This window comes from Macaca fascicularis, chromosome 14 (genome assembly GCF_037993035.2).
Source record: "Macaca fascicularis isolate 582-1 chromosome 14, T2T-MFA8v1.1".
Taxonomy (NCBI): domain Eukaryota; kingdom Metazoa; phylum Chordata; class Mammalia; order Primates; family Cercopithecidae; genus Macaca; species Macaca fascicularis.
Window position 1 is genome coordinate 93959731 of NC_088388.1, and position 26380 is coordinate 93986110.

The 26380-nt window shown below is 36.5% G+C and overlaps 1 protein-coding gene across 2 annotated transcripts; it reads left to right on the forward strand.

Moving 5' to 3' along the window:
- The first annotated feature begins 5 nt into the window (after window positions 1–5).
- On the forward strand, window positions 6–24620 carry KDM4D (lysine demethylase 4D). 2 transcript variants are annotated; one of them, XM_005579393.5, is made up of 3 exons: window positions 6–363; window positions 1945–2039; window positions 22137–24620. In XM_005579393.5, exon 3 carries the CDS (start codon window positions 22483–22485, stop codon window positions 24052–24054), a length of 1572 nt encoding a protein of 523 aa, XP_005579450.3. In that variant the 5' UTR covers window positions 6–363; window positions 1945–2039; window positions 22137–22482; the 3' UTR covers window positions 24055–24620. The 2 variants fall into 2 exon arrangements, with proteins under 2 accessions (XP_005579450.3, XP_065384976.1); XM_065528904.2 differs by lacking the exon at window positions 1945–2039.
- The last annotated feature ends 1760 nt before the right edge of the window (window positions 24621–26380 follow it).

The following is a 26380-nucleotide window of genomic DNA, read 5'->3' on the forward strand; positions in this document are numbered from 1 at the left end:
GGGGCGGGCGTTTGAAATCAGTGCCTTAGAGTAGACCCTAAACATCATTTTATACCTTCAAGAACCAATTACTTAATGTCTCTTCCGTCTTTTCCGTCCCCGACCCCCTCCCAGACTCCTTCATTCCGGTACTGCGTGGACGGAAAGCCCCGGGTAGCCGACACCACGTCCCCGGCTAGCGGGAGAGAGCGTGGAAAAGGATTACACCAAACTGTTTAAATCCAACGACTCCTGCTTCCATCCTTTCTCCTGAGCTAGAACCAACAAACCTAGAGAGTTGGGCTTCGGAAAAACTAGTGTTTTCATTTAATTGGATATGAAGAAAGAACAAATATGTACGGGGCAACCACGATCTTTACAAAGGTACATTCCTGCAAAAATATTAACACTTCAAAGCAAAGGTTGTATTCGTAATGTTTGCTAAAATTTTTTATTTAAAAAACGTTAGTTTTAGTGGGAGGGGAGATGTCAATATTTACGACAGCGTTTAGAACGGTGGGCCCAACTGCCAGGAGCACAAGATGTAATTACTAAGATGGCTACTTAAGTGTTAAGTTTTAATAAGAACGAAAAGGAGAAAACCCAAAAACCAAAAACCCACCAATCCTGTCTCCTCCCTTCCATAAAAAAAAATCCTGAGAACAGAGATCTTGATTGTTTAGCTAATCTTAGTATCTCATCACATAGACCTTGACATATAGTAGCTGCTCAATTAATATTTGTTAAACAAATGAAAATTCAACTTCCCCAACTTAGTTTAAAATATAAAGAACTCACAAAGTTGAATATTTAAATGCTTTCTTACCTCTAAATTCTTTGCAACTTTTAAATGAAGAAAGAAAAGCAGAAAAAGCCCTTTCACTCATAGAGTTCAAGATGAAAATCTTGATTTTTCTTACTAAAGGTATCCCTCCTCCAGTCTTACACGTCTCACTAAAGGACACGATCATCATACTAGTTACTCAAACCAAAATCCCAGAGTGCCTACTTAAATTCCTTTTCTTTCACTTTTCACATACGGTTCATTTACAGGTCTTACCAATTCTACTTTTAAAACTTACCCGAAATTTTATTCTACTGCCATTACCCTTGTCCTGGCCAACACCATCTCCTACCTGGATTGTAATTGTTTCCTATTGTATCTTCCTGCGTCATCTTTTATCCTACAGTCAATGCTGCATATAGCCAAGAGAGTGATCTTTTAAAATTAATCAAATGGTGTTACTATCCTGTGTAAAATTTCACTGCACTTAGGATAAAAATCACATTTCTTAATGTGACCTGAGACGCCACGGCGTCTGGCTCCTGCCTAACTTCCAGACTTCACTTCCAATCAGTCACTCGCTTACACACTAAGCTCTAGACACAGCCAACTGGGCATTTCTGTTTTACGAAACAGGGCAAGATTCCTTCTATTTTAGGGCCTTTGCACTAGCTTTTCTCTGTTGCCTGTGCCCCAAGATAACTGTATCACCATCCTTCATGTCTCAGGTATCACAGTGAAGTTTTCCTACCCCCACCCCTCCAACACTTGTGTTTGTACACCATCACATCACCCTGTTTCATTTTTTCATACCACTGAACATTACCAGAATCTAATCTATTCATTTTTTACTTCCGTGTTTCTTGTCTGAGAGACAGCATAGGAAAGTCATTAAGAGAAAAGGATTTTCAGCCTGCCCATTTTTTTTCTAAATTCCAATTCTGCCCTTTCCTAGCTCTAACCTTAGGCAAGTCATTTTCCCTTTCTGTGCCCTCAGTTTCCTCATCTGTAAAATGGGCGTAATTCTAGTACCTAACTTATAATACTAGTCTAAGGATTAAGTGAATTAATACTTGTAAAGTGCTTAGAACTGTCTCAGCAAATAGTACTTGCTAAATAAATGTTAGCTATTATGGTTATTAATATTATTTTTATTATTATTGTCTATCTTCCTATATTAGAACATAAGTTCCAGGAAAGCAGGAACCTTGTCTCTCTTGTTCACTGGGTGTATCCTCTGCATATAGAACAGTGCCTGGCACATAATAGGTGCTGAGTAAGTATCTGTTGAATGAATGAATGAATGAATGAATGATGCACTATCAAGTAGAGGAATGAAGTAACAATGGTGAGATGGTGACACAATTATAGGAAATACCCACAGTTTTTATGTTCTAACTGTCCTCATTAGCCTGGAGTGAATCACCTTAATGGATTTAACTCCCAGCCCACTAACTCAATCTTTTGGTTGCCAGTGGTGATCAAATAACCACCCTATAATTTCATTAACACCAATATACAGTATAGTCAATCCACAAAATTAAAAGCTTTTGACTTAAATGGTCTGAAAGTGCTAATAAGAAAATGAAACTAAAGCTTTTGACTTAAATGGTTTGAAAGTATTAAGAAAAGGAAACTTAAGTTTACTAAAATCTTGAAATTCATCCAATCAGTTAACCTAGCTGGCAAAAATCTTATAACTTCCCAAGAATTCTTATTTTAAACCTGTTACCACAAAATCTAGTATGGCTCTTAATTCTGCCTGCCAGTCCTCTTACCCTCTCCTAATTGTTTATTTTCCCCCTCTGCAATAATATAATTTCCCACATTCCCCTTTCTTCAAGTCTATATGCCTCTTTTACTCCTTTTCCCTCCCCATTCTCTTTCCTGGTAGTAGATCTCAGTTCTCTGAGAAAATAGAAGCTCTTAAACAAAGACTTCTTATCTCCTCTTTCTGCAGATCTATTGAGCTGCCTTTGGCTATTCCTGTTTCCTCAGATTCCCATGGAGATGAGGTGACCCACATTGTCCCTTGTGCTCTGGGCCCTAATTCCTCCAGATTTCTTCGTGACTGGCATTTTGCTCTATATTTTCTGTTTCTTATGATCTATGAGACCATCCCTTTCAGATCATTTTTATCAGCTTTTCGACATGGTATAGTATATCTTAACCTTAAAAAAGGCTCTTTCATTTTAATATGCCAAAGACAGCATTTAATTAAATGTGAAAGGGATGTAGTTTGGCCCTTTATTGCAAAACGTATATTCTTATGGCAGGAGTAACACAGGAATTTCAGTTTCAAGCTTAAACAAAAATCGACACCTAAAAGGGAAAATAGAAGCCATAAAAACCTAAGAAGAAAGTTTAAGAAACTATTTATAGAACCTAGAATTTGGAAAGACCTTTCAATCAAAGCAGAACACCTTAAGAGCTTTAAAAGAAATACTTTTAAAAATTCATCTATCCAAAAATTAATTTTATAGCAGAAGATGCCAAAAACAAGTCAATAAATGCTAGATTAGCAAATTTTGTAATTCCTATAACATATAAAGGATTACTGCTACTACTAATGATACACATAAAAATCACAAACTACCCAATTAAAAAATGGGCAAAAGATATAAACAGGCCATTCTGAAAAAGCAATTTCAAATAGACAATAGTCAATAAACATGAAAGACACTCAACCTTTTAATGAGGAAAATGAAAGTAAACTAAAAATGGATTATCACGTTACAGCATCAGATTGGCAACAATTAAAAAATTAAATGACATAGTTGGATGGGATTGAGAGAAAAGGGGATCCAGTCAGACAGCGGGGGACATTGGTCCCCCATTACCCTCACAGTAAAAGCCAAGGTGTTCACAATGGTTTCCAAAGTTTTCTGTGGTCTATCCTTTCCCCTGCCTCTTTGACCTCATAACTTGCTCATGCTTTTCATGGCTACCTCCTTCCTATTGTTGCTTGGACACACACACAGCTGCTCCTGCCTTAGGGCCCTCACACTAGCTATTTTCTCCTGCCAAGGCTATTCTTCCCTGTCTTATTCAAGTCTTTGTTCAAATGGAGGCCAACCGACCTTGGGCATCTCTACTTAAAATTGCAACTGTTCTCCCTCTCTGTCCCCTAACATTCTGTACTCCATATCTCTCTTCCCCTGCTTTCTTTTTATTTTTAAAAATTATATTATACATAATTACATGCCATGTATCATCTTCCATGACCCAAAATAATTTAGTTATGTGACATTTATTGTCTCTTTCTCTACTTCTTCCATGTAGAATGTAAGTTCTAAAAGGGCACAGATCTTTGTTTTGCTCAGTAATACAGGCCAAGCATTAAAACAATGCCTGGCACCGATAGCTACCCAATAAACAGTTTCCATATGAGTGAATAAAAGAAAGAATGAATGGATGAGCGAATGAATGAATGAATTAGTTTTAAGAGGAAAAAATTATGTTCTGTTGTAAAAAGTTATTGCCTTAATCTATTTTATATTTTAAAGGAAAAAAATAACTTACATTGCACTAGTCTGAAATCTTGATTTCAAATGAAGATATGATAAGACCCAGAAATACGCTTTTCTTTCGGGAGAGAATCTCTAAATGAAAAAATCATATGAGATCAGGCTTTATATGTACCATCAAAATCCTAATTAAATCAGCCCTAATCCAATCACAACTCTAATCCAGCTCTCTCCATCTCTTCTAATTGAATCACTCTCTCCAATTCTACTAAACTCTCATTCACCACGTTATTAGCCCACAAAATGTGAACATTTTCTTAAAAATGTTTATTTGTGGCTTTTAAATAGGAATACGAAAAAAACCAATGCCCACATGTCAGAAATTACATTTTAAAATAAAGTAATATAAATAATGAAATCTACTTTAAATTTTTAACCTGAAAATGACACATTTTCTAATATGAAATGCTTTCTTTGATGTTTTGACAAGTGAGAATATAAAAATAAAGTAGCTAGCCCTCTACCAACAAAATCTTCATTTTTAAGTGAAGACATTCTAAGGCTTAGATCGTTTCCTGGAGACAGCCTCAAAATGAAATATCACTTGCTGATGGTCCAGGCCAGGTTACTGGATAATATCATAAGTTAACCACCTCTCATCTAATCTAATCACATAAATACCTCACCCGCTGACCAGTGTACTACTAGGAAGACAATTAAAATCAAATGTATCAAAAATAGTTAAAACTAAAAAACTAAAATACAGAAAATAAAGAAATAGAAAAAGACATGCCAGGCAAATTCTAATTTAGAAACCTTGATGTAGCAAAATTAGTTAGCAAAAGTATTCTTTAGGTTGAATAACACTAATGGGGACAAAGAAGTGCATTTATTACATTACGAAGAAAAATCCACTGGGAAAATTACTATCAGGGACACGTATGCAGCTGACAACATAACTTGAGAAAATATGAAGCAAAAAGGAAAAGTGACAAATCTACAATCATGGTGGGAATTTTTTAAGATAAATTTCTCTCAGATTAGTAGATCAAGCAAACAACAACATTGATCTACTATATATGTGTATACATATATATGTACATTATATATGTATGCTTATTTATATGTGCATGTAAAAAGTTCACTATAATCGGAGCAGATTATATATTATTTTCAATAAACATTGAATATTTACAAAAAGTAATGATGTATAAAGCCCCCCAAAAATTTCAACAAATGCCAATGTATGCATTTCTTTTTTTATTTTTATTTATTTATTTATTTTGAGATGGAGTCTCACTCTATTGCCCAGGCTGGAGTGCAGTGGCGCAGTCTCAGCTCACTGCAACCTCCTTCTCCCAGGCTCAATGGATTCTCCTCCGTCAGCTAACCGAGTAGCTGGGATTATAGGTGTGTGCCACCATGCCTGGCTAATTTTTGTATTTTTAGTAAAGACGGAGTTTCACCATGTTGGCCAGGCTGGTCTCGAACTCCTGACCTCAAGTGATCCACCTGCCTCGGCCTTCCAAAGTGCTCAGGAGGCCCAATGTGTGCATTTCTAAATGATAATAGTCTTGTCAATTTTTGAATTTTATATAAACATTCAAAGTGTTTATGTAAATGAATATGTATTCCTTTGTGTTTTTGCTTTATTCCTCCCACTTAATGTGTGCTATCTGTAGCTCTGATATACTATTTAGAGTTTCATTGTATAAAAATACACACTATAACTTGTTAGTTCTAGTAATTATCTTTTCATTGTAGTGATATTGCAAATAATGCCACAATGAACATTTTTGTAAATGTGCAGAGATGCATGTGTGTGCATTTTTCATATATATATATTTCATCAACAGGATGAGAGTTCTTCTATAATCTCACCACACTTGATATTGTCCAGCTTTTCAATTTTAACTCATTTGGTGGATGTATAGTGATATATCAGTGAGGTCTCAGTTTGCATTTCTCTGATTATTTATTCACATGTTAATTGTCCATTTGGATTTCTTCGTCTGTGAGGTATCTGTTTAAATCTTTCTCTTGAATCATCTTTTCTTTATGGATTTCTATGATTTCTTAAATTTAGGCATAGTTCTCTGTCACTTACTTGTGCTGCATATACAATTCGCCACTTCTCTGCTTCTCTTTTTGGTGTATTTTGATATACAACAATCTTTAATTTTAGAGTGGTTCAGATTATCGTTCTTTTCCTTTTTGCTTAATGCATGGTATTTCTTGATTATGAATGTCCCCACTCCGGAAGTCATAATTATATTCTCAGGTATTATCTTCTAAAGGTTTCATAGCTTCACATGAAATTCATTTTTGTGCATGGCATGCTGGAAAAGAGGCCTTGAAATCCGATGGAGCAGATATTCTTACCTTGTTCCTCTTTTGTAAGAGTGACTTTGCTATTCTTGGCCCTTTGGGCTTTACTATAAAATTCAGGAGCCAATTGTCAAGTTCCACAACAATACTTTTGGAATTTTAATTGTGATAACATTTAATTTACAGATTAAGAAGACATTCTTAAAAATATAATGACATTTTTACAATACTAAGTCTTCAAATCTATTAACAGGTTATATCTTTCCATTTGTTTAGGATGTCTTTAGTTTATATTAATATGCTTCTCTAAGTACATTCATATTGTTGTCTTCATAGAAATTTTGCAAATTTTTGTTAGCATTAGTCTTGTTACTTAATGCTTATGCTATTATAAATGGCATCTTCCTTAAATTTTGGTTGTCTCATTGTTGCTGGTGTATAGAAATATTATTGATTTTTTATATGTAGCTATTTTAAATTCAGAGAACTTGCTAAGCTCTCTTATTAATTCAAATGGTCTATTCAGAGATCTTTTGGATTTTGTCGTGTGTACAATCATGTCATCTGCCAATAATGACAGCTTTGTTTCTTCCTTTTCTGTTTTCCTTGCCTCCTTATGTTGGTTAGGACTTCCAAGACAATGTTGAATAAAAATGCTGATAGCAAGCATCCTTGTCTTTTTCCTGATCTGCAAGGGGAAACTTATAACTTTCATTATTAAGTATGATTTGGCTGAAGGTTTTGGATAGATGCACTTTATTATATTAAGATTTTTGCCTACTATTTTTAATTTGCTGAAAGGATGATGAATTGATGAATTTTATCAAATACTTTCTCTGCATCTAATGAGATTCTCTTTAGTTTGTTAATATGTGCTATTATACTATTATTTTTTAAAGTTTCATCCTTTGATTACTGGAATAAACCCATCTAGGTCATGATGTATATATTGCTGGAATCAATTTGCTCAGATTTTATTTAGGATTTTTTCATCTATGTTCATAAACGAGATTGACCTATTTACTTTTCTGATAGTATCCTTGTTGGGAATTTGTACCATAAAATGAGTTGGGAAATATTCTTTCTTTTTCTATTCTCTGAGAAAATTTATCTAAGATTGGAAGTATATCTTTCTTGAATGTTTACTAAAATTTCTTGGTGTGACCATCTGGGCCTAGAGTATATTTTCTGGGAAGAGTTTTACCTATTGCTTCAGTGTCCTTGAGGGTTATGGATATATTTATTGTTCTGTTTATTCTTTTGTCAGTATCACTGTTACATTTTTCTAAGAATTTATTTACTTCATTGAAATGTTAAACTGTATTGGCATAAAGTTGTTCATACTTCTTTGTTGTCTCTTTAAGTCTGCAGCATCTGTAGTGATGACTTCTTTATCTTTGTTGATATTGGTTAGTTGTGCCTTCTATTTTTGTTCTTTCCCATTTTCACAAGTGTTTTAAATTTTACTAGACTTTTTTTGAAAAGCCCAACTTTTGGTTTTGTTCATCATATTTTATATTGGCTTTATATTTCATCAGTTTCCGGTCTTTTATTATTTCTCTTCTTTTTCCTTCTTTGCATTACTTTTTTCTGACTTCCTCAGATGGATGCTTAGCTCATTTAGTTTTTTTAACCTTTTTCCTTTTCTTAAATATTTATTTAAATTTATAAATTTTCCTTTTAATGCTATTTAGCTGCATCCTACAAGATTTGAAATGTAGTATTTTCATTTAGTTCAAAGTATTTTCTAATTTCTATTTTTTATTTTATTCTCATTAAAGGTTTATTTAGAAATACACTTTTTATTTTATAAATTTGGGAACTTTTTAGTTATCTTTTTGATATTTCTCACTTCATTGTTTGTGGTCAAATAACATATTCTGACTGTTCTTGACTGACATTTGTTAGAACTTGTTTCATGGCCACAGTTATGGTCAATTTTGTAAATTTTTTTATAGAACTTGGAAAAATATATATTCTGCAGCTTGGGAGTACTGAGTTTTATATGTCTGTTGCTTTTTAACTGCTTAATCAGTAGGGTCCTGGTTTATGCCTGTCATCCTTGGGTCTCTTTTACTCTCACAAGTGTCTCAGCTTAGATGGTAAATGGTAGGATATAATTAATGTCAAAGTTTAGAGCCACTCTTATTAAAAATCTTAAATGAGTATAGAATTTCTACCAACTCAGTCAACATTGAACATTTTGCTAGAGATCGTTACTTACGACTTCCCTATTTCTAAAAAAAAAAAAAAAAAAAAGTAAGATATGTGACTATTAAAAAAGAAGAGATATAATTTTAATGATTTTTTCCCTAGAAAATATTATCTACATGGAAAATTCTAGAATTGATGGCCAAGCTAATAGAACTAATAGGAAATAAGAGGTACAAGGTTTGAAAAGGGATGTAAGATCAATAAATAATAAGAAAACTTACTAGAAGAAAAAATTTCCATTTACAGTACACTCAAGTTCCTAAGGTTTTATTTAAGAAAACAGATTCATTATCTTTTTGATGCAAATCTGAAGCTTCATTGATATACACACAACAAGATCTGAATAAATGGATAAATATACCAGTAAATAGGTGGGAATGATCAATGCAGGAGCTATGAAAATATACCTCTAATTTTCCTTTAATTTCAATGCATTCCCAATTTAAATTAACAGTATTTGACAGAACCTGACAGATTTATTCTACAATGAATACTGAAGTTTCACTCTATAAATATACCCAAGATAATTTTGAAAAAAGTTGAATAAGTACACGGAGACTTGCCTTAGTAATTATCCTAAGTGTAAAGCTTTAGTAATTAAAACAATCTAACATTGGCATAGAAATGTACAAATAAATAAATGGACCAGATGAAGAGTTTAGAAAGACATCTGTCCTTACATTGTAACTTAGCATATGTGAGAAAAGGATTCCAACTGAATGGGGAAAATGGTGGCAAACAAGTGGATTTCTTTTTTAAAAAAGTTCTCTGTCTTACAATAACAACACAATATTCTAAATGGCCAAAACAAATAAAAGTGAAAAGTAAAGAAAACAATGATAAGAAAATATGATCTTTTTGACCCCAAAGAATACATGAATTACTTAAATAGTACATAAAGGCACAAATTATAATGGAAAAGATCAATAAATTTGATTACATTTAATTTTTTTCAAATATTAAGAAAACATAAACAATAAATGGAGGTAGTGTGCTGAAATAAGTTATTTGCAACAATACAATCGACATATAATTATACCAAACATTTAAAGAACTTTTAAAAATCGGTAGAAAAAGAAAACAATCTAACTGAAAACAATGGGCAAAAGATATAACGGTAATTCAGAAAACTGAAACCTACAAAAGAAATAAATCAGTGAAAAAGTACTTGACTTCACCAGTAAACAGGTCATACAATAACAACAACAACAACAACAACAACTGCAATAATAAAATAAAAGGAGATAAATCATTTTACCAAATTGCCAACAACTGAAAAGTTGACATTATCTAATGCACCTGGAGGTGTGGAGAAACAGAAACTCCTGTTAGTACATAGGTTAATTAGGATAGCCACTAGGTAGAGCAATTTGACATTGCCTAGTAAAATATAAAATGTTGTTTCTTTATCATTTAGAAATGATAATTCAAAGTATCTAGCCTAGATAAATTGTCACATATAAGAAAGAGAACACACACAGCACTGTAAGTTATAGGAAACACTGGAAGTTATGTAAATACCCACCAATAGGAAAGTGCTTTAATAAAATATATTTTTATAACAGACCGTATATAGTGTATGTATGTGTGTATGTATATATACATATGTGTATCTATGCATATGTGTATATGTATATATACATATGTGTATCTATGCATATGTGTATATGTATATATACATATGTGTATCTATGCATATGTGTGTATGTATATATGAATATATCTTGAAACCGTTAATGTTGAATTTAAAAATTGCAGAAAATGAGGCCAGGCGTGGTGGCTTATGCCTGTAATCCCAGCACTTTGGGAGTCTGAAGCTGGCAGATTGCTTGAGCTCAGGAGTTTGAGACCAGCCTGGGCAACATGGCAAATCCCTGTCTCTACAAAAAATAGAAAAATTAACTGGGCATGGTAGCCTGCGCCTATGGTCCAAGCTACTCAAGAGGCTGAGGTGGGAGGGTGGCTTGAGCCTTGGAAAGGGAGGTTGCAGTGAGCCAAGACTGCACCACTGCACACTGAGGTTGTGGTGAGCCAAGACTGCACCACTGCACTCCACCCTGGGCAACAGAACCAGTTCCTTTCTCAGAATTAATGAATAAAAATAAAAATTGTAGAAAATGAGCATATTTAGCATAAAATTATTTATATAAAATAAAAATAGCAGGCCAGACATGGTGGCTCACACCTCTAATCCCAGCACTTTGGGAAGCCAAGGCGGGCAGATCACCTGAGGTCAGGAGTTCGAGACCAGCCTGACCAACATGGTGAAACCCCATCTCTACTAAAAAAATAAAAAAATAATTAGCCAGGTTTGATGGCAGGCACCTGTAATCCCAGCTACTCGGAAAGTTGAGGCAGGAGAATCACTTGAACCCAGGAGGCGGAGGTTGCAGTGATCTGAGATCATGCCATTGCACTCCAGCCTGGGCAACACGGCAAGACTCCGTCTCAAAAAAAGAAAAAAATAGCAGATATACAAAACAGTATTATTGATGGATACACAACACATATACGCACAAAAAGATACCCAAAGATGTGTAGCCAATTCATGACTAGTTGCTTATAGGCAGGGGTAGAGATAACAGGATTTAAGATTTGGATCAGAGAGGGAATCCCACTTCATCTGAAATATTTATTCTACTTAAAAATACTTGAAGCGGGAGCAAGATTTTTAAGGGATATCTGTTGTTACTACTTTATTCAGCATTACACTGCCAGGGTAATTAGGCAAGAAAAAGAAGATATTCAGATTGAAAAGGAAGAACTAAAACTATCTTTATTGACAGATTGCATGATCTTATATATAGAAAGTCCTAGGTAACTTGCTAAAAAGCACTAAAACTGAAAAAGAAGTCCAGCAAGGTTGCAGGATACAAGATGAATATACATAAATTGATTTCTGTGCATTAGCAGTGAACAATATGAAAACAAAATTTAGAAAACAGTTCCATTCACAATAGTGTCAAAAAGATTAAAATACTTAGGAATAATTTTAACAAAAGAAGTGCAAGACATATACTGGGAACTGGAAAATATTGTTAAGCTAAATGGAAAGACATTCCATGTCAATGGATCAGAAAACTTAATATTTTTAAGATGGTAATGCTCTACAAATTGAACTCCAGATTGATGCAATCCTACCATAATTCCTGCTGGCTTTTTTCCCCCAGAAATTAAAAATCGATCCTAAAATTCATATAGAAATATAAAGGAACCAGTATAGCCAAGACAATCTTGAAAAAAAAAAAAAAAGAATTTGGAGGGCTCACACTTTTCTGTTTCAGACCTTACTACAGAGCTCTAATAGACATTGCTATAAGGATAAACATGCTTCAATGGAATAGAATTGAAAGTCCAAACTAAACTCTTAGGTTTATGGTTAATTGATTTTCAACAAAAGTTTCAAGACAGTTCAATGGAGAAAGAATAACAAATGGTGCTGGAACAACTCGATATCCCCATACAAAAGAATGAACTAGGATTCCTACCTCTCAGCATACACAAAAATTAAGATTGATCGTGAGCCTGAATATGAGCTAAAACTGTAAAACACCTAGAAGAAAACAGGATAAATCTTTGTGATCTTTCACTGGGCAATAATTTCTTAGACACAAAGCCAAAAGCACAAGCAACAACAAAAATTGATAAGATGGGCTTCATCAAAATTCAATACCTGTGCACTTTGAAAGACATAGTCAAGAAAGTGAAAAGAAAACCTACAGACCTGGAGACCACATTTTCAAATCATATATTCAATAAAGGACTTGTAACCAGAACACATAATGAACTCTTGCAACTCAGTAATAAGAAAACAAATAAAGAATAAGCAAAGGATTTGAATAGAAATTTCTCCAAATAGATATATGAATGGCCAATAAGCTTAAGAAAAGATGTGCAATATCATGAGTCATTAAGGAAAGGCAAATGAAAACCACAATGAGGCCAGGCATGGTGGCTCGCACCTGTAATCCCAACATTTTGGGAGGCCAAGGTGAGAGGATTGCTTAAGCCCAGGAGTTCAAGAGCAGCCTGGGTAACATAGTGAGACCCTGTCTCCACAAAAAAATTAATAAAAAGTTAGGCATGGTGATGTGTGCCTGTTAGTTCCAGCCAGTTGGGAAACTGAGGCAGGAGGATTACCTGAACCTAGGAGGTTGAGGCTGCAGTGAGCTGTGATCATGCCACTGCACTCCAACCTGGGCAACAGAGTGAGACCCTGTCTTAAAAAACTAAAAATTAAAATCCACAAAATTACTACTTTTTACCTGCTAGAATTGCTATAATGAAAAAGACGTAAGTATTGATGTGGATGTTCAGAAATTGGAACCCTCATATATTGCTGGTTATAAATGTTACATTTACTTTGAAAAACTGTGTAGCAACTTCTTAAAACGTGAAATATGCAGTTATCACATGGTTCAGCAATTATACTCCTAGGTATCTACCCAAGATAAAAACACATTCACACATAAACTTGTACATGAATGTTCATGATAGTATTATTCATAATAGTCCCCAAATGAAAACAACCCAATTATCCATCAAATGATGAATGGATAAGTAAAATGCAGTATATCCATACCATAGATTATTATTTGGTCATAAGAAACAAAATACTGATACATACTACAGCATGGTTGAACCTCAAAAACATGTTGCATGAAAGAAGCCAGACACAAAATATTGCATGTTATATTCCATTTATATTAAATGTCCAGAGTGGGCAAATCTATACAGATAGAAAGTAGATTAGTGGTTGCCTGGAGTTAGGGGTGGAAATGGGCTGTGACTGCAAATGGAACAAGATTTGTTTTTGAAGTGATAGAAGTATTCTAAAACTAGGTTTTGGTTATGGTCACACAGCACTGTAAATATACTAAAAACCATTGAAGTGTACACTTAAAATTGATGAATTTCGTGTTGTGTAAATTATATCTCAATAAAGTTGTTTAAAAACTACTTGAAGCAAATTTGATAAAATACTAAGGTTTCAGTTCTGGCTGGTTGGAATGCAGGTTTTTGTTTCTCAAAACAAAAACTCAGACACCACAAATTCAGGCCCCAATATGAAAGGAGATGAACATATAAATGTAGAGTCTTTTCATTATAGTCTTACGTTCAACTACTGACAGGTGCCCCCATCTTCAAAGGAAATGAATAGGTTCTTGTCAGAGCACTCTCAGTGATGCCTACCAGTCATATGTAGCAAACGCAACTCTTTAGTACCTGACTCAAATACAAGCCAAGAATAACTAGACATACGAGGAAAACGTTTAACATGAAAGACAGAAACCAAGACATTGTGGAAGGGTGAACTCAGAGGAAACAGACACAATGTAGAGAGCAAATAAAACTTAAAAATTCTTATAATACTTAGAGAAGAGAAAATCTGCAGCCATGGAAATTTTCAGAAATATATAATGAAAGGAATATTCAGAGAACAAAAAAAATTACTGGAAATTAAAAATAATTTTCAGAAGGTTTGGAAGATAATAACAAAAGAAAAAGCATTAGGAAATGGAGGGTAAAGAAAATTAGAGAATCAATTGAGAGGTTGCTGTCTAACGGTATTTGCTGTCTAATGGTATTTCCAGAGAAGAAGAAAAGTGAAAATGTAGAAAGGAATGTCAAAGGAATGATGTAAGACAATTTCACATCAAGGAACAACATGAGTTTCTATATTGAAAATTATAGCACAATAATTGACAAAGAAGACTTACCAATTATATCTTAATGAAATCTTAGAAAACAAGGAACAGAAGAATACCCTAATAGTGTTCAGAGAGTAAAGACAGATTACAAAAAGGAACAGAAAACAGGTTTTGGATTTTTGGAAGGTGGAATTCAGCAGAACAATGTCTTGAAAATCCTGAAAGAAAAGCACGAGGATAGAACAAAGACATTTTCAGACTCAGACATGCATACTTTGGGAGAGATATGTGATATTTGTGGCCATCCAATAACTTTAAATTCCCTTTTTATTTTTCGGTAAACCTCCAACTTTATGATCCCTGCCTCACCAAGGTCAGAGCCAGAACTCAATTATCCAGAATCTATTGCAGTGAAGACATAGAGATATGACCTAGACTCTTCCAATCAGACATTCCCATGGAGGACTATAATGTAAAGAAATATGAGGAAGTAGATTTCATGACAGATCTGTTCCTGGAGAAGGGTAGTGACAGACGGTGACCTTTCAGAGGCAGCAGTAGCTTAGACTCTAATTGGAAATGTCCCTTGCCCAGAGTCTTTGGTGCCTTTGACCAGAGGATGTATAGGAATGCCTAACTATTGTTTGTTGAGTAATCTGGATATTGTTCCTGGATACACAGGCTCCAATCCTTAGTCTCTGGTCCTGCTGAAGATTCTGTGAGCTACTTAATAATCTCTAATGAAGCTTCTAAGGATCCTTCTGGTAGATATGCTTTACCAACACAAGGGAGTAAACCAGAAAGGAGACTTGAGATGGGGGGAGTCAGGATTTAACATAATAGAGAGGGAAAGGGAACCCCTAGGATTACAATGACTAGAAACCTCAAGATGCAGGTCATGCAACAACCTGAAGACAAGAATCAGCCTAGACTGAAGTAAGCATCTGAGGGCTCCAGTAAGAATATTTCTGAGAAAAGAAATCTGATTCAGTACCAGATGTATTTTATGCATTTAGAAGAGATTTACCTTTCTGGAAATGAATCTGGGAATGAATTAATATAAATGAAAGAATGAGACAATTATTAACTACTGGATAAATAAAAATTTATACACATATATAGAATTCACTTTAAGCCAAAGGGGATTTTTTTAAAAAGTTAAAAAAGTTCGGCCGGGCGCGGTGGCTCAAGCCTGTAATCCCAGTACTTTGGGAGGCCGAGGCGGGTGGATCACGAAGTCAGGAGATCGAGACCATCCTGGCTAACATGGTGAAACCCCGTCTCTACTAAAAATACAAAAAACTAGCCGGGCGTGGTGGCGGGCGCCTGTAGTCCCAGCTACTCGGAGGCTGAGGCAGGAGAATGGCGTAAACCCGGGAGGCGGAGCTTGCAGTGAGCCGAGATCAGGCCACTGCACTCCAGCCTGGGTGACACAGCGAGACTCCGTCTCAAAAAAAAAAAAAAAAAAACTTACTGACTAGTTTACAGAATCTCTGGGAGAGTCCATGTAAGTCCAAACTTACATGCTACTCAAGACATGTATTTAAAATGTATTGACAGTCCAAAGAAGCATATATTAGATAATCCTTAAAACTCAATAGAGTGGTGTGTCCTTGTAGATGGATTCAGGAAGACTTCTGGCTCCTGCCTCTCTCTGCTGCCAGATAGCACTGTTACTGCTGCAGTATCCATGCAATAGATGAAAATAAAGATGATCTGAATGAGGCTAATAATCCCATGTTCAATTTATTATATGTCACAATGAAATAATAAAGCTGCCCTTAAGATGCTGGATTTAAAGGCCAAGTCCCAAACTTTGGGTTTTAGGTCACAATTTAATCTATGCAGTCCGTGCCTGATACTTGCTGCCGTGTGTCTTTCTCCTTTATATCCAGACTCCTCTAGATGTTCATAAAAAGAAGTCCACACCAAATACTGGCATTTGTAGGCACAAAAGGTATAGGAAAATTTGCCTTTAACCATCTTTTTCTTCCTTTCCTCTCCTTTTCCTCCCTCCCTCCTTCACTCCCTCCCTCCCTTCCTTCCTTCCCTTTCTTCCTTTTTTTTTTTTGGACTGAGTTTCACTCTTCTTGCCCAGGCTGGAGTGCAATGGTGCGATCTCGGCTCACTGCAGCCTCTACCTCCCAGGTTCAAGTGATTCTCCTGCCTCAGCCTCCCGAGTAGCTGGGATTACAGGCCACCACCACGTCTGGCTAATTTTTGTATTTTAAGTAGACAGGATTTCACCATGTTGGCCAGACTGATCTTGAACTCCTCACCTCAGGTATCCTGCCCACTTTGGCCTCCCAAAGTGCTGGGATTACAGGCGTGAGCTACCACGCCCACCTTTACCTTCCTTTTCTCATGCAGCTTATCAAGAAGGGTCTATCAAAGCATTTGAGTCAGAGACATGTAGATATTTTGGAGAGAGAAGCAAGCACATCTCATGCAAGAGACTTATTCCCTAAAGACAAGTGCCCATTAGAGATGACAGCTGTTTGTCAAGTAAGACACATTCTGGAGAGCTGCCACCTCAACAGCTTGTATTAAGCACCAAATAAATGTAGCACTCATGGAGTATAGAAGATAGAATTCTCACCAAGGTCTGAGGTTGGTATAGAAAGATCCCTGATGTGGAGAGCCTCAGATTGGTCTGGAAGGCAGAGTTTATAACTTAGAAAAGAGAAGGAAGAGATAAGTGAAGCAAGGGAAGAAAAACATAGAGTCAAGAACAAGGATTAGGAGTATTTGATTAGAACTAATTTTCTATAAGAAAATTGAGATAAATTTGGGAAACAAGAAGCAATAAAGATGTGGTTTAAACACAATCATTTACTTTGTTCCTTTCCAAACCTCACTAAAGTGACAGTAACAGGGTTTTTGTTTTAAGGAGTGAACTTACAAAGACAGAAAATGGCAAAGGAAAACAGGTAGTGGCCAGTTTTGGAAATTGGAAAGCAGATGGACAAGTATAAACTGATTTATCAAACACCAGAAATTTGACTCCTAAATTGGCAATGAGGAAAGCCAAGAAACAACACAATTGTCTCTACAGAATCCAAAAGGCTTAGGATGTCATGGCATTGGGTACCTCTGGGAGTGACAGTTAAAATGAGGCTAAGGAGAATTTGTTGAAAGTCTGTCTAACAAAATAGAGCCCTAGGTTCCCACCCTCCTCTAAGCAGCTGGATAAACTGTGTCTCTTACACCCTGGCAGAAGACTGAGCTTCATTTTCTAGAGTAGGAAAAAAAGGTGGCCTCTGGAGTGGGAATTTCCAGATACTTTTGAGAGTGTGGTTGTCATAGGGAAAATAAGTTGATAAAGTGAACTGTACAAGTAGGTTACTTTTAGAAATGTGTAGCCTCTTTTGCCATTTGGTAGGAAAGTCAGACCTGTACCCTCCAGGAGAAAGATTGAAGCATCTTTTGTGTTGAGTATGACCAGCTCTAGAAATACCAGTGTTATGAGTTCACCTAGGAAACAGCCCAGTTAGAATATCATGCAGGGAAGCATAATCAATAAAACCATTCATGTACCCTGAGCTTCTAATCTGCCTTTTTTTGTGCTGTACTTTTATATATAAGGCAATTACTAAAGGTCAGCAGACTTTGAGGAAAGCCTTAGGTGAAAGCAAAAAAAAGAAAGATAAAATGGACAAAAGGCAATTTCAAAGAAACAGAACATGCAGGGAGAAAAACAAAATAGAATTTCAAAAACCATTGAGATTTTAGTATTGAGAGATAAAAGAAGAAATGCTCCCATGAAGCAAGAATAAGACAGTAAGAAAGAAAGGAATGTACATACATGCAGAAACTCTCAGGTAACAGAAATGATCTCTGGAAATTAAAAATTTGGAGAAATGAAAAAGACAAAGAGAAAGGAAGTTTAGAGATACAGATGAAGAAATTTTTTAGAAAATAAAATGCAGTGATAAAGCAATAGAAAATTTCGGGGAGGGGAAAACAAAGAAGTAAAAATTAAAGGTCTAATTCATGAGAGGTTCAATATCCAAATAAGAGGAGTTAATATACAGATGAAAAGGAGTAGAGGAAATCAAAGAAAGAACTAAAAAAAAAAAAAAAAAATCCTGAAATTAAAGAACTTCATTTTTGAGACTGATAAAATTTAAGAATATGGGTTCAAAAAAAGCTTCTATAAACGTTGATAGAGAGAAACAACCTAAAATAAACAACACACACAATGAACAGGTCATCTGTAAAGAACCAAGAATCATATTCATATCCTCTTCATACTCATGCTCACACCAATACCCACACAATAATTTCAAAAGTTAATAACTATTCTCTCCAAAATACAGATTAAAAGTATAATTAAAGTCAGAATTAAAAGTGCAATTAGCATATACAAAGAAAAAAACTATGATAATATCTCCATCTAGATGAAGGAATATTATAACTTTCTAAACATGAAAAGCACGAAAAATATTACAAAGGAAAATGAAACATTGTATGTCAAAAACATTTTTGTTAAATAAATTTAAAGAAATACAAGTTAAATGACAAACTGGCAAAAAATAACATATCTAACAAAAGGGTTTAATATGTAAAATATTGATGTAATTAATATGTAAAATGTTTATATAAGTAGGTAAGAAAATACCCTGGGACCCGATTAGAAAAAAACGGTCAAAGGATGTGAACCAATACATAAGATGAAATCCAAAAGACTAATATTTATGAAAAAAATCAAAATCAACCTTAGTGGTAGTCCAAGAAATGTAAATTAAAAGTTGATCTAACTTTTTAACTACCAAAATTAGTAAAATATATATTTTTTCTAAGTAAAGTTGGCCAATGTTCAGGATGTAAAATATGTTTTTTCTTTAAAGTTTTGGCAACATGTATTAAAGATCTTAAAATATTTAAATTTTATAATAAGGTAATTTCATTTTTAAGTATCTTAATCTAAGAAATTTCATTCAACCAATATTTTACAGGAGAAATGAATTTCTAAACTTCCTTTCTCTTTGTCTTTTTCATTTCTCCAAATTTTTATGTTTTAGATACTGAAATACAGACCACATATTTAAGTAAAAGTGATTCGTAATAATCGTGGAAAAGTGAAAACAAAATAGCTGTCCAATAATAGAGGAAAAGTTTAATCACTTGTCTATATAGAGTAGAATTTTTTCAGTTATCAAATATATTATGCTTATAAATTATTTTAAATAAGTAGTAGATTTTCTAACTGAGACAAAAATTCGATTAAACATAGCATTTAGATATTGACTATCAGAAGAAACATTGGCTGATATCTGAGGCATTTGGTCAACAATCCCCCACTTGAAGTAATAGATTTGAAATACATAAGCAGCAAGAAAGACAAACAGGCTCTCCTATTGTCCTACAGTTTGGGAAAGGGCTGTAGTGAAAAGGACTTTAAACTTACTCAGCTTCACTTCTTAACTTCCCCAGTTTAACACCCCCCAACACACACACACAGCAAGAAGCTTAGGAGGCATTATTTCTAAAAGACCCAAAGAAAGACTTTCTAATTTCCAGGAATCCATTAATTTTAAGGGATCAAGTATTATTTTTTAAATTATTCTGATAAGAAGAAAATACTTTTCTTTGGTTGTCAGAACTGTCAAGTTTTCTTAGATGATGAATTCTGCCTTATTGTGATTACTGTGGGTAAGGGCAAAATGGAAGAGTATCAAGTGACAGTGTAATTATTCTCTACTGGTAGCTATGGCTCCAGTTGAAAGAAGCAAGAAGTAGTCTCACAACAAAAGCAACCACTGAAGACTCATAGAGAAGTGACTCATTTGGCTAGAACACTGAAGGATCACTCTGTCATTGTACCCGGCAAATTCTAAGCAGTTATTTTTTTTTTTGGAGCACAGTCACACTTACACATTGTAGTATTTCCTTTTGATATGCAACATCTGAAGACTCTATGTATAAGAAGACATTGCATCATTCTTCCTAGAATCCTTAGAAATGTAGAAAAGAAATAATGTAGTTTATAAAACAGATACAAAGTGCTCGATCCAAAGCTTATTTTACTTGTATATTCAAAAAGAAATACGGATTTGTGTGATTTTTCATAGTCAGCATTTTGTTATTTCTTGAGGGAGAGACCCTCAGCATGGTATTTAAGTTTCTGATATTTAATTATCCTTCTACATTGTCTCACTTTTCTCTTTTCATTTCTTTAGAGCAAGTTTTCTAATAGAAAGAATGAAATATTTTATATTCCAAAAATATAAAGAATTCATAATAAAATCATTGTCGAATAATTTTTAAGATTAAAAAATTGGGGCCGGGTGCGGTGGCTCAAGCCTGTAATCCCAGCACTTTGGGAGGCTGAGGCGGGTGGATCACGAGGTCAGAAGATCGAGACCATCCTGGCTACCTGGCGAAACCCCGTCTCTACTAAAAAATACAAAAAACTAGCCGGGCGAGGTGGCGGGCGCCTGTAGTCCCAACTACTCGGGAGGCTGAGGCAGGATGGCGGGAACGCGGGAGGCGGAGCTTGCAGTGAGCCGAGATCGCGCCACCGCACTCTAGCCTGGGCGACAGAGCGAGACTCCGTCTCAAAAAAAAAAAAAAAATTGGGATGAGATTGGGAGACTATCATATGATACAGGTAATCTTGTCACTTGTACATCCTCAGTGTCTCGCTTGAGTAGTGACAACTTTAAGTAGGAGAGGAAGACAAGCTGGATCCTTGGGTTCTTCTATAAGGAAGATAAAGAGAGCACACCCTGTGGTGTCTAGATGTCCTTGGGGCTTCACTGTAGACTATCATTGGACCCTCTGACAGGTACTGACCATATGTCTGGGAAAAGGGAGATGTAATATTCAATGGTGACTATGTAGTACAATATTGCCCTTGGTAGAAATAAAGACATATAAAGGAGTAACTTAGTTTCAGGAGAAAGATCATCAATTTGTATTAAACCAGTTGACTTTCATGGGCTCAGTGGGCCATCCAAGATGGAGAAGGAAAGCAGAAGCTTAGGAGAGAGTCAGTTACTGGAGAAAGCTATGACAATAAATAACATGTTTAAAGGGAAACTGCGTGGTACTAACGGAAGCCCTGAACATAAATAGGAAATTTTAAGAAATATAGATTATTACACTTGATCTTAGCCAAAAGGCCAAGAAGCAATTCAAACACAGATTACTTTGCCTCCTTTTCATCTTTATATAAATGGAATTATGTAATAGGTATTCTTTTGAGTCTTGATAATTTTACTCAATATTGATCTTTAAAACTGCATTTTCATGTGACTTTTGTTTATCTTCATTGCTAGATGGTATTCTGTTGTGTGAATATACTGCAGTCTACCTATTCATTCCATGCTGATGGACATTTGGGTTGTTTACACTGTTTGGCTACCAAAAACAATGTTGTTATGAATATTATTGGATGTGACTTTCAGCTCACAACCATACACATTTCCTAAGCATGTGGAACAGTTGGATCACAGTACATGTGTATGTTCAGTTTTAGAAGATACTGTTCAAACAGTTTTCCAAAGTGATTATAGTGCTTCATATTCTCTGTAGTAGGGTATGACAATTCCCACTGTTCCACATCCACACCACCACTTGATTTATCAATCTTATAAAATTTTAGCCTCTCTTTTTAATATTAGTATTCTATTCGGGTATTTAATTTGTGGATGCCTAATACTTTTTTCCAAATATAAATTTTTAATCTCTGTGTATTCTTTCTTTTAGATTTCGTTCTAAACACTGAAGACATAGTCTGCTACATTTGGGTCACACCCCCAGCTCTAAGTAATTTAATAGACTTTAAGAAGACAGAGCCCGGCAGCAACTGAAACATAACAGAGTTGCAGGGTCAGCTAACATTAATGCCTGGGCAAAGCTGTTGCCCAGAGTGGAATCTCACTAGTGAATAAACAAGCCCGAGAAAAATTATCATCTCATTTGCAAAAAAAAGTAGGCTGGTAGACCCTCCTACCTCATAGATACACCAACCCAATTTTTTTAAAAGTAGCATTTTCCTACATTGTCAACTATCTGGAACATACCTAAACACTGGGAGTTTACTGCTTATTAAATGGAAACTATGAAGTCTAAGGCCAACTATGGCCAGAATCCAAATTGTAACATAATGATATTTCATCCAACCAAAGAAGAGTTTAATGATTTTGATAAATATATTGCTTACATGGAATCCCAAGGTGCACACAGAGCTGGCTTGGCTAAGATAGTTCCACCCAAAGAATGGAAAGCCAGAGAGACCTATGATAACATCAGTGAAATCTTAATAGCCACTCCCCTCCAACAGGTGGCCTCTGGGCGGGCAGGGGTGTTTACTCAATACCATAAAAAAAAGAAAGCCATGACCGTGGGGGAGTATCGCCACTTGGCAAACAGTAAAAAATATCAAACTCCACCACACCAGAATTTCGAAGATTTGGAGCGAAAATACTGGAAGAACCGCATCTATAATTCACCAATTTATGGTGCTGACATCAGTGGCTCCTTGTTTGATGAAAACACTAAACAGTGGAATCTTGGGCACCTGGGAACAATTCAGGACCTGTTGGAAAAGGAATGTGGGGTTGTCATAGAAGGCGTTAACACACCCTACTTGTACTTTGGCATGTGGAAGACCACATTTGCTTGGCACACGGAGGACATGGACCTTTACAGCATCAACTACCTGCACCTTGGGGAGCCCAAAACTTGGTATGTGGTGCCCCCAGAGCATGGCCAGCGCCTGGAACGCCTGGCCAGGGAGCTCTTCCCAGGCAGTTCCCGGGGCTGTGGGGCCTTCCTGCGGCACAAGGTGGCCCTCATCTCGCCTACAGTTCTCAAGGAAAATGGGATCCCCTTCAATCGCATAACTCAGGAGGCTGGAGAGTTCATGGTGACCTTTCCCTATGGCTACCATGCTGGCTTCAACCATGGTTTCAACTGTGCGGAGGCCATCAATTTTGCCACTCCACGATGGATTGATTATGGCAAAATGGCCTCCCAGTGTAGCTGTGGGGAGGCCAGGGTGACCTTTTCCATGGACGCCTTCGTGCGCATCCTGCAACCTGAGCGCTATGAGCTGTGGAAACGTGGGCAAGACCGGGCAGTTGTGGACCACATGGAGCCCAGGGTACCAGCCAGCCAAGAGCTGAGCACCCAGAAGGAGGTCCAGTTGCCCAGGAGAGCAGCGCTGGGCCTGAGACAACTCCCTCCTCACTGGGCCCGGCATTCCCCTTGGCCTCTGGCTGCCCGCAGTGGGACGCGCTGCCACACCCTTGTGTGCTCTTCACTCCCACGCCGATCTGCAGTTAGTGGCACTGGCCTGCAGCCCCGGGCTGCTGCCGTCCACAGCTCTAGGAAGCCCAGCTCAACTCCATCATCCACCCCTGGTCCATCTGCACAGATTATCCACCCATCAAATGGCAGACGTGGACGTGGTCGCCGTCCTCAGAAACTGAGAGCTCAGGAGCTGACCCTCCAGACTCCAGCCAAGAGGCTCCTCTTAGCGGGCACAACATGCACAGTTTCAGGCCCAGAACCTGAGCCCCTACCTGAGGGTGGGGCTTTGATGGACAAGCCTGTACCACTGAATCCAGGGCTCCAGCATCCTGTAAAGGCTTCTAGGTGCAGCTGGGCCCCTGTGCCCTAAGCCCACGGGCTGCCTTTATATCCCACTGCCCTGCTGTGTGGCAGTTTGATGAAACTGGTTACATTTACATCCCAAAACTTTGAGTTTGCAGGACTCTGGTCATGCATGAAAGAGCCCCTCTGGTGATGCCCTTGGATGCTGCCAAGTCCATGATAGTTTTCAATTTTGCAATACTTTGTTCTTCCTACTGGACCCTGGAATGTGTTTGGATATTGCTAAAATCTATTTCTGCAGCTGAGGTTTTATCCACTGGACACATTTGTGTCTGAGAACTAGATCTTGTTGAGGTTAGCATAACCTGGTATATGCAACTACCATCCTCTGGGCCAACAGTGGAAGCTGCTGCACTTGTGAAGAATCCTGAGCTTTGATTCCTTTTCAGTCTACCCATTTGTCTCTTCCCCTCCCCTACCCCCTTTTTCTTATAAAACTAGGTTCTTTTTACAGATAAGGTCAGTAGAGTTCCAGAATAAAAGATATGACTTTTCTGAGTTATTTATGTACTTAAAATATGTTGTCACCAGTATTTGTTCCCAAATATATTAAAGGTAATCAAAATGTTAAAATCTGATTTTATTTCAAATATCGTGTTTTCAACCTGTGTATGTACGTGTGTGTGTGTGTAGATAATTCTTTATGTACTTCATGATTATTTGAAAACATGTCATTGTGTGGTGGTGAATGAGCTCAGGGGATGGTTGTCGCATTATGGCTGTCCAGCTGAGTAGCGGGGCTGGGTTGCATTCATGCTTCAAGGATGGTGGATTAGTCCGTTCTTGCATTGCTATAAAGGAACACCTGAAACTGAGTAATTTATAAATAAAAGAGGTTTAATTCCCTCACAGTTTCACAGGCTATACAGGAAGCATGATGCTGGCATCTGCTCAGCTTCTAGGGAAGCCTTAGGAAACTTAGAATCATGGGTGAAGGGGAAGCAGGCATTTCATGTGGTTGGAGCAGGAGAAAGAGAGAGGGGGATGGTGCCACACACTTTAAATGACCAGATCTCATGAGACCTCACTCACTATTGCAAGGATAGTACCAAGAGGGATGATGCTAAACCATTCATGAGAAACCCAATCCCATGATCCATGTACCTCCAACCAGGCCTCACCTCCAGCACTGGGGATTACAATTTGACATGTGATTTTGTTGGGACACAAACCCAAACCATGTAAGATGGCTTGATAGGGTCAACCTGGTGCTTAGCTAAATAGCAGGACCCAAGTTTCTGGGAAAGATGAGCAGCCCTAAGATAAAAGTACCATTATCTAACTAGTTTTTCTCACAGGCTCCACTGCCTTTTCAAAGCTGTGTGTATATTTCACACTGGTAACTCACCTACTCAGCCCAGTAAACAAGTCTCCAAACAAGTGAACAAGACCATTTCAACTAGTAATGTGTACTGTGTAGAAATTAAAGCAGAATTGAATGGCAGAGCAGAATGAGTAGGTGCTGGCCCAGTTGCTGGTCCCAGAAGGCTTCACAGAGGTGGAGACCTTTCTGAGACCCAATTGACAAAATGAGAAGATCCAGAGCAGAGTTTTCCACCTGTAGGGAACAGTAAGTGCAATAGACCTACCTTGGAACTTGGGGATCTTGTTTTTCCAGGAATGCAAGATAAGCTCATTTGTTTCTGGGGCATAGAGAGGAAGGAGAGAGGCGGGGGCAAAGCATGTAGGGCCTTGTGTCTCACGTTAAATACATTATTTGATATTCTTCAACTTGAGAATGCACTGGAAGTTTAAAACAGCAGTTGATAAAATGTGACTTACACATTAAATAATCAGCTTAGTTCTGTGGAGAATGTATAGACAAGAGAAGCAGTTAGGCCATCTAAGTAATAATACAAGTGACAGTGATGGTTACTTAGACTTCTGTTTCCGTATTGAAAATGTACACAAGTTAACTTGTAGATGGCTTTTATCACATTGAGGTGCTTTTTTAATACCTAATATGTTGACAGTTTTTAATCATGAAAAAGTGTTGAATTTTGTCAAATGCTTTTTCTGCATGTATTGTGATCATATGATCCCAATATAATATATAGTGTAGCACACTGTGTATCATATAGTGTATCAATTAACATATAGTATATCACATTGATTTGCATATGTTGATTCATTTAATGTTCTGTGAAATTCAGTTTGGCATTATTGCATCTATGTTCATCAGGAATATTAGCCTGTGATTTTCTTTTCTTGTTGCATCCTTGTCTGGCTTTGATATCGTGGTGGTGCTGGTCTTGCAAAATGAGTTTGAAAGTATTCTCTTAAATTGTTTGGAAGTGTTTGGGGAGAATTTTTCTTAATTATTCTTTAAAACT

Bases quoted from the DNA above. Each gene is read 5' to 3' on its own strand.
- KDM4D (XM_005579393.5), top strand. From the start codon at position 22,483: ATGGAAACTATGAAGTCTAAGGCCAACTATGGCCAGAATCCAAATTGT.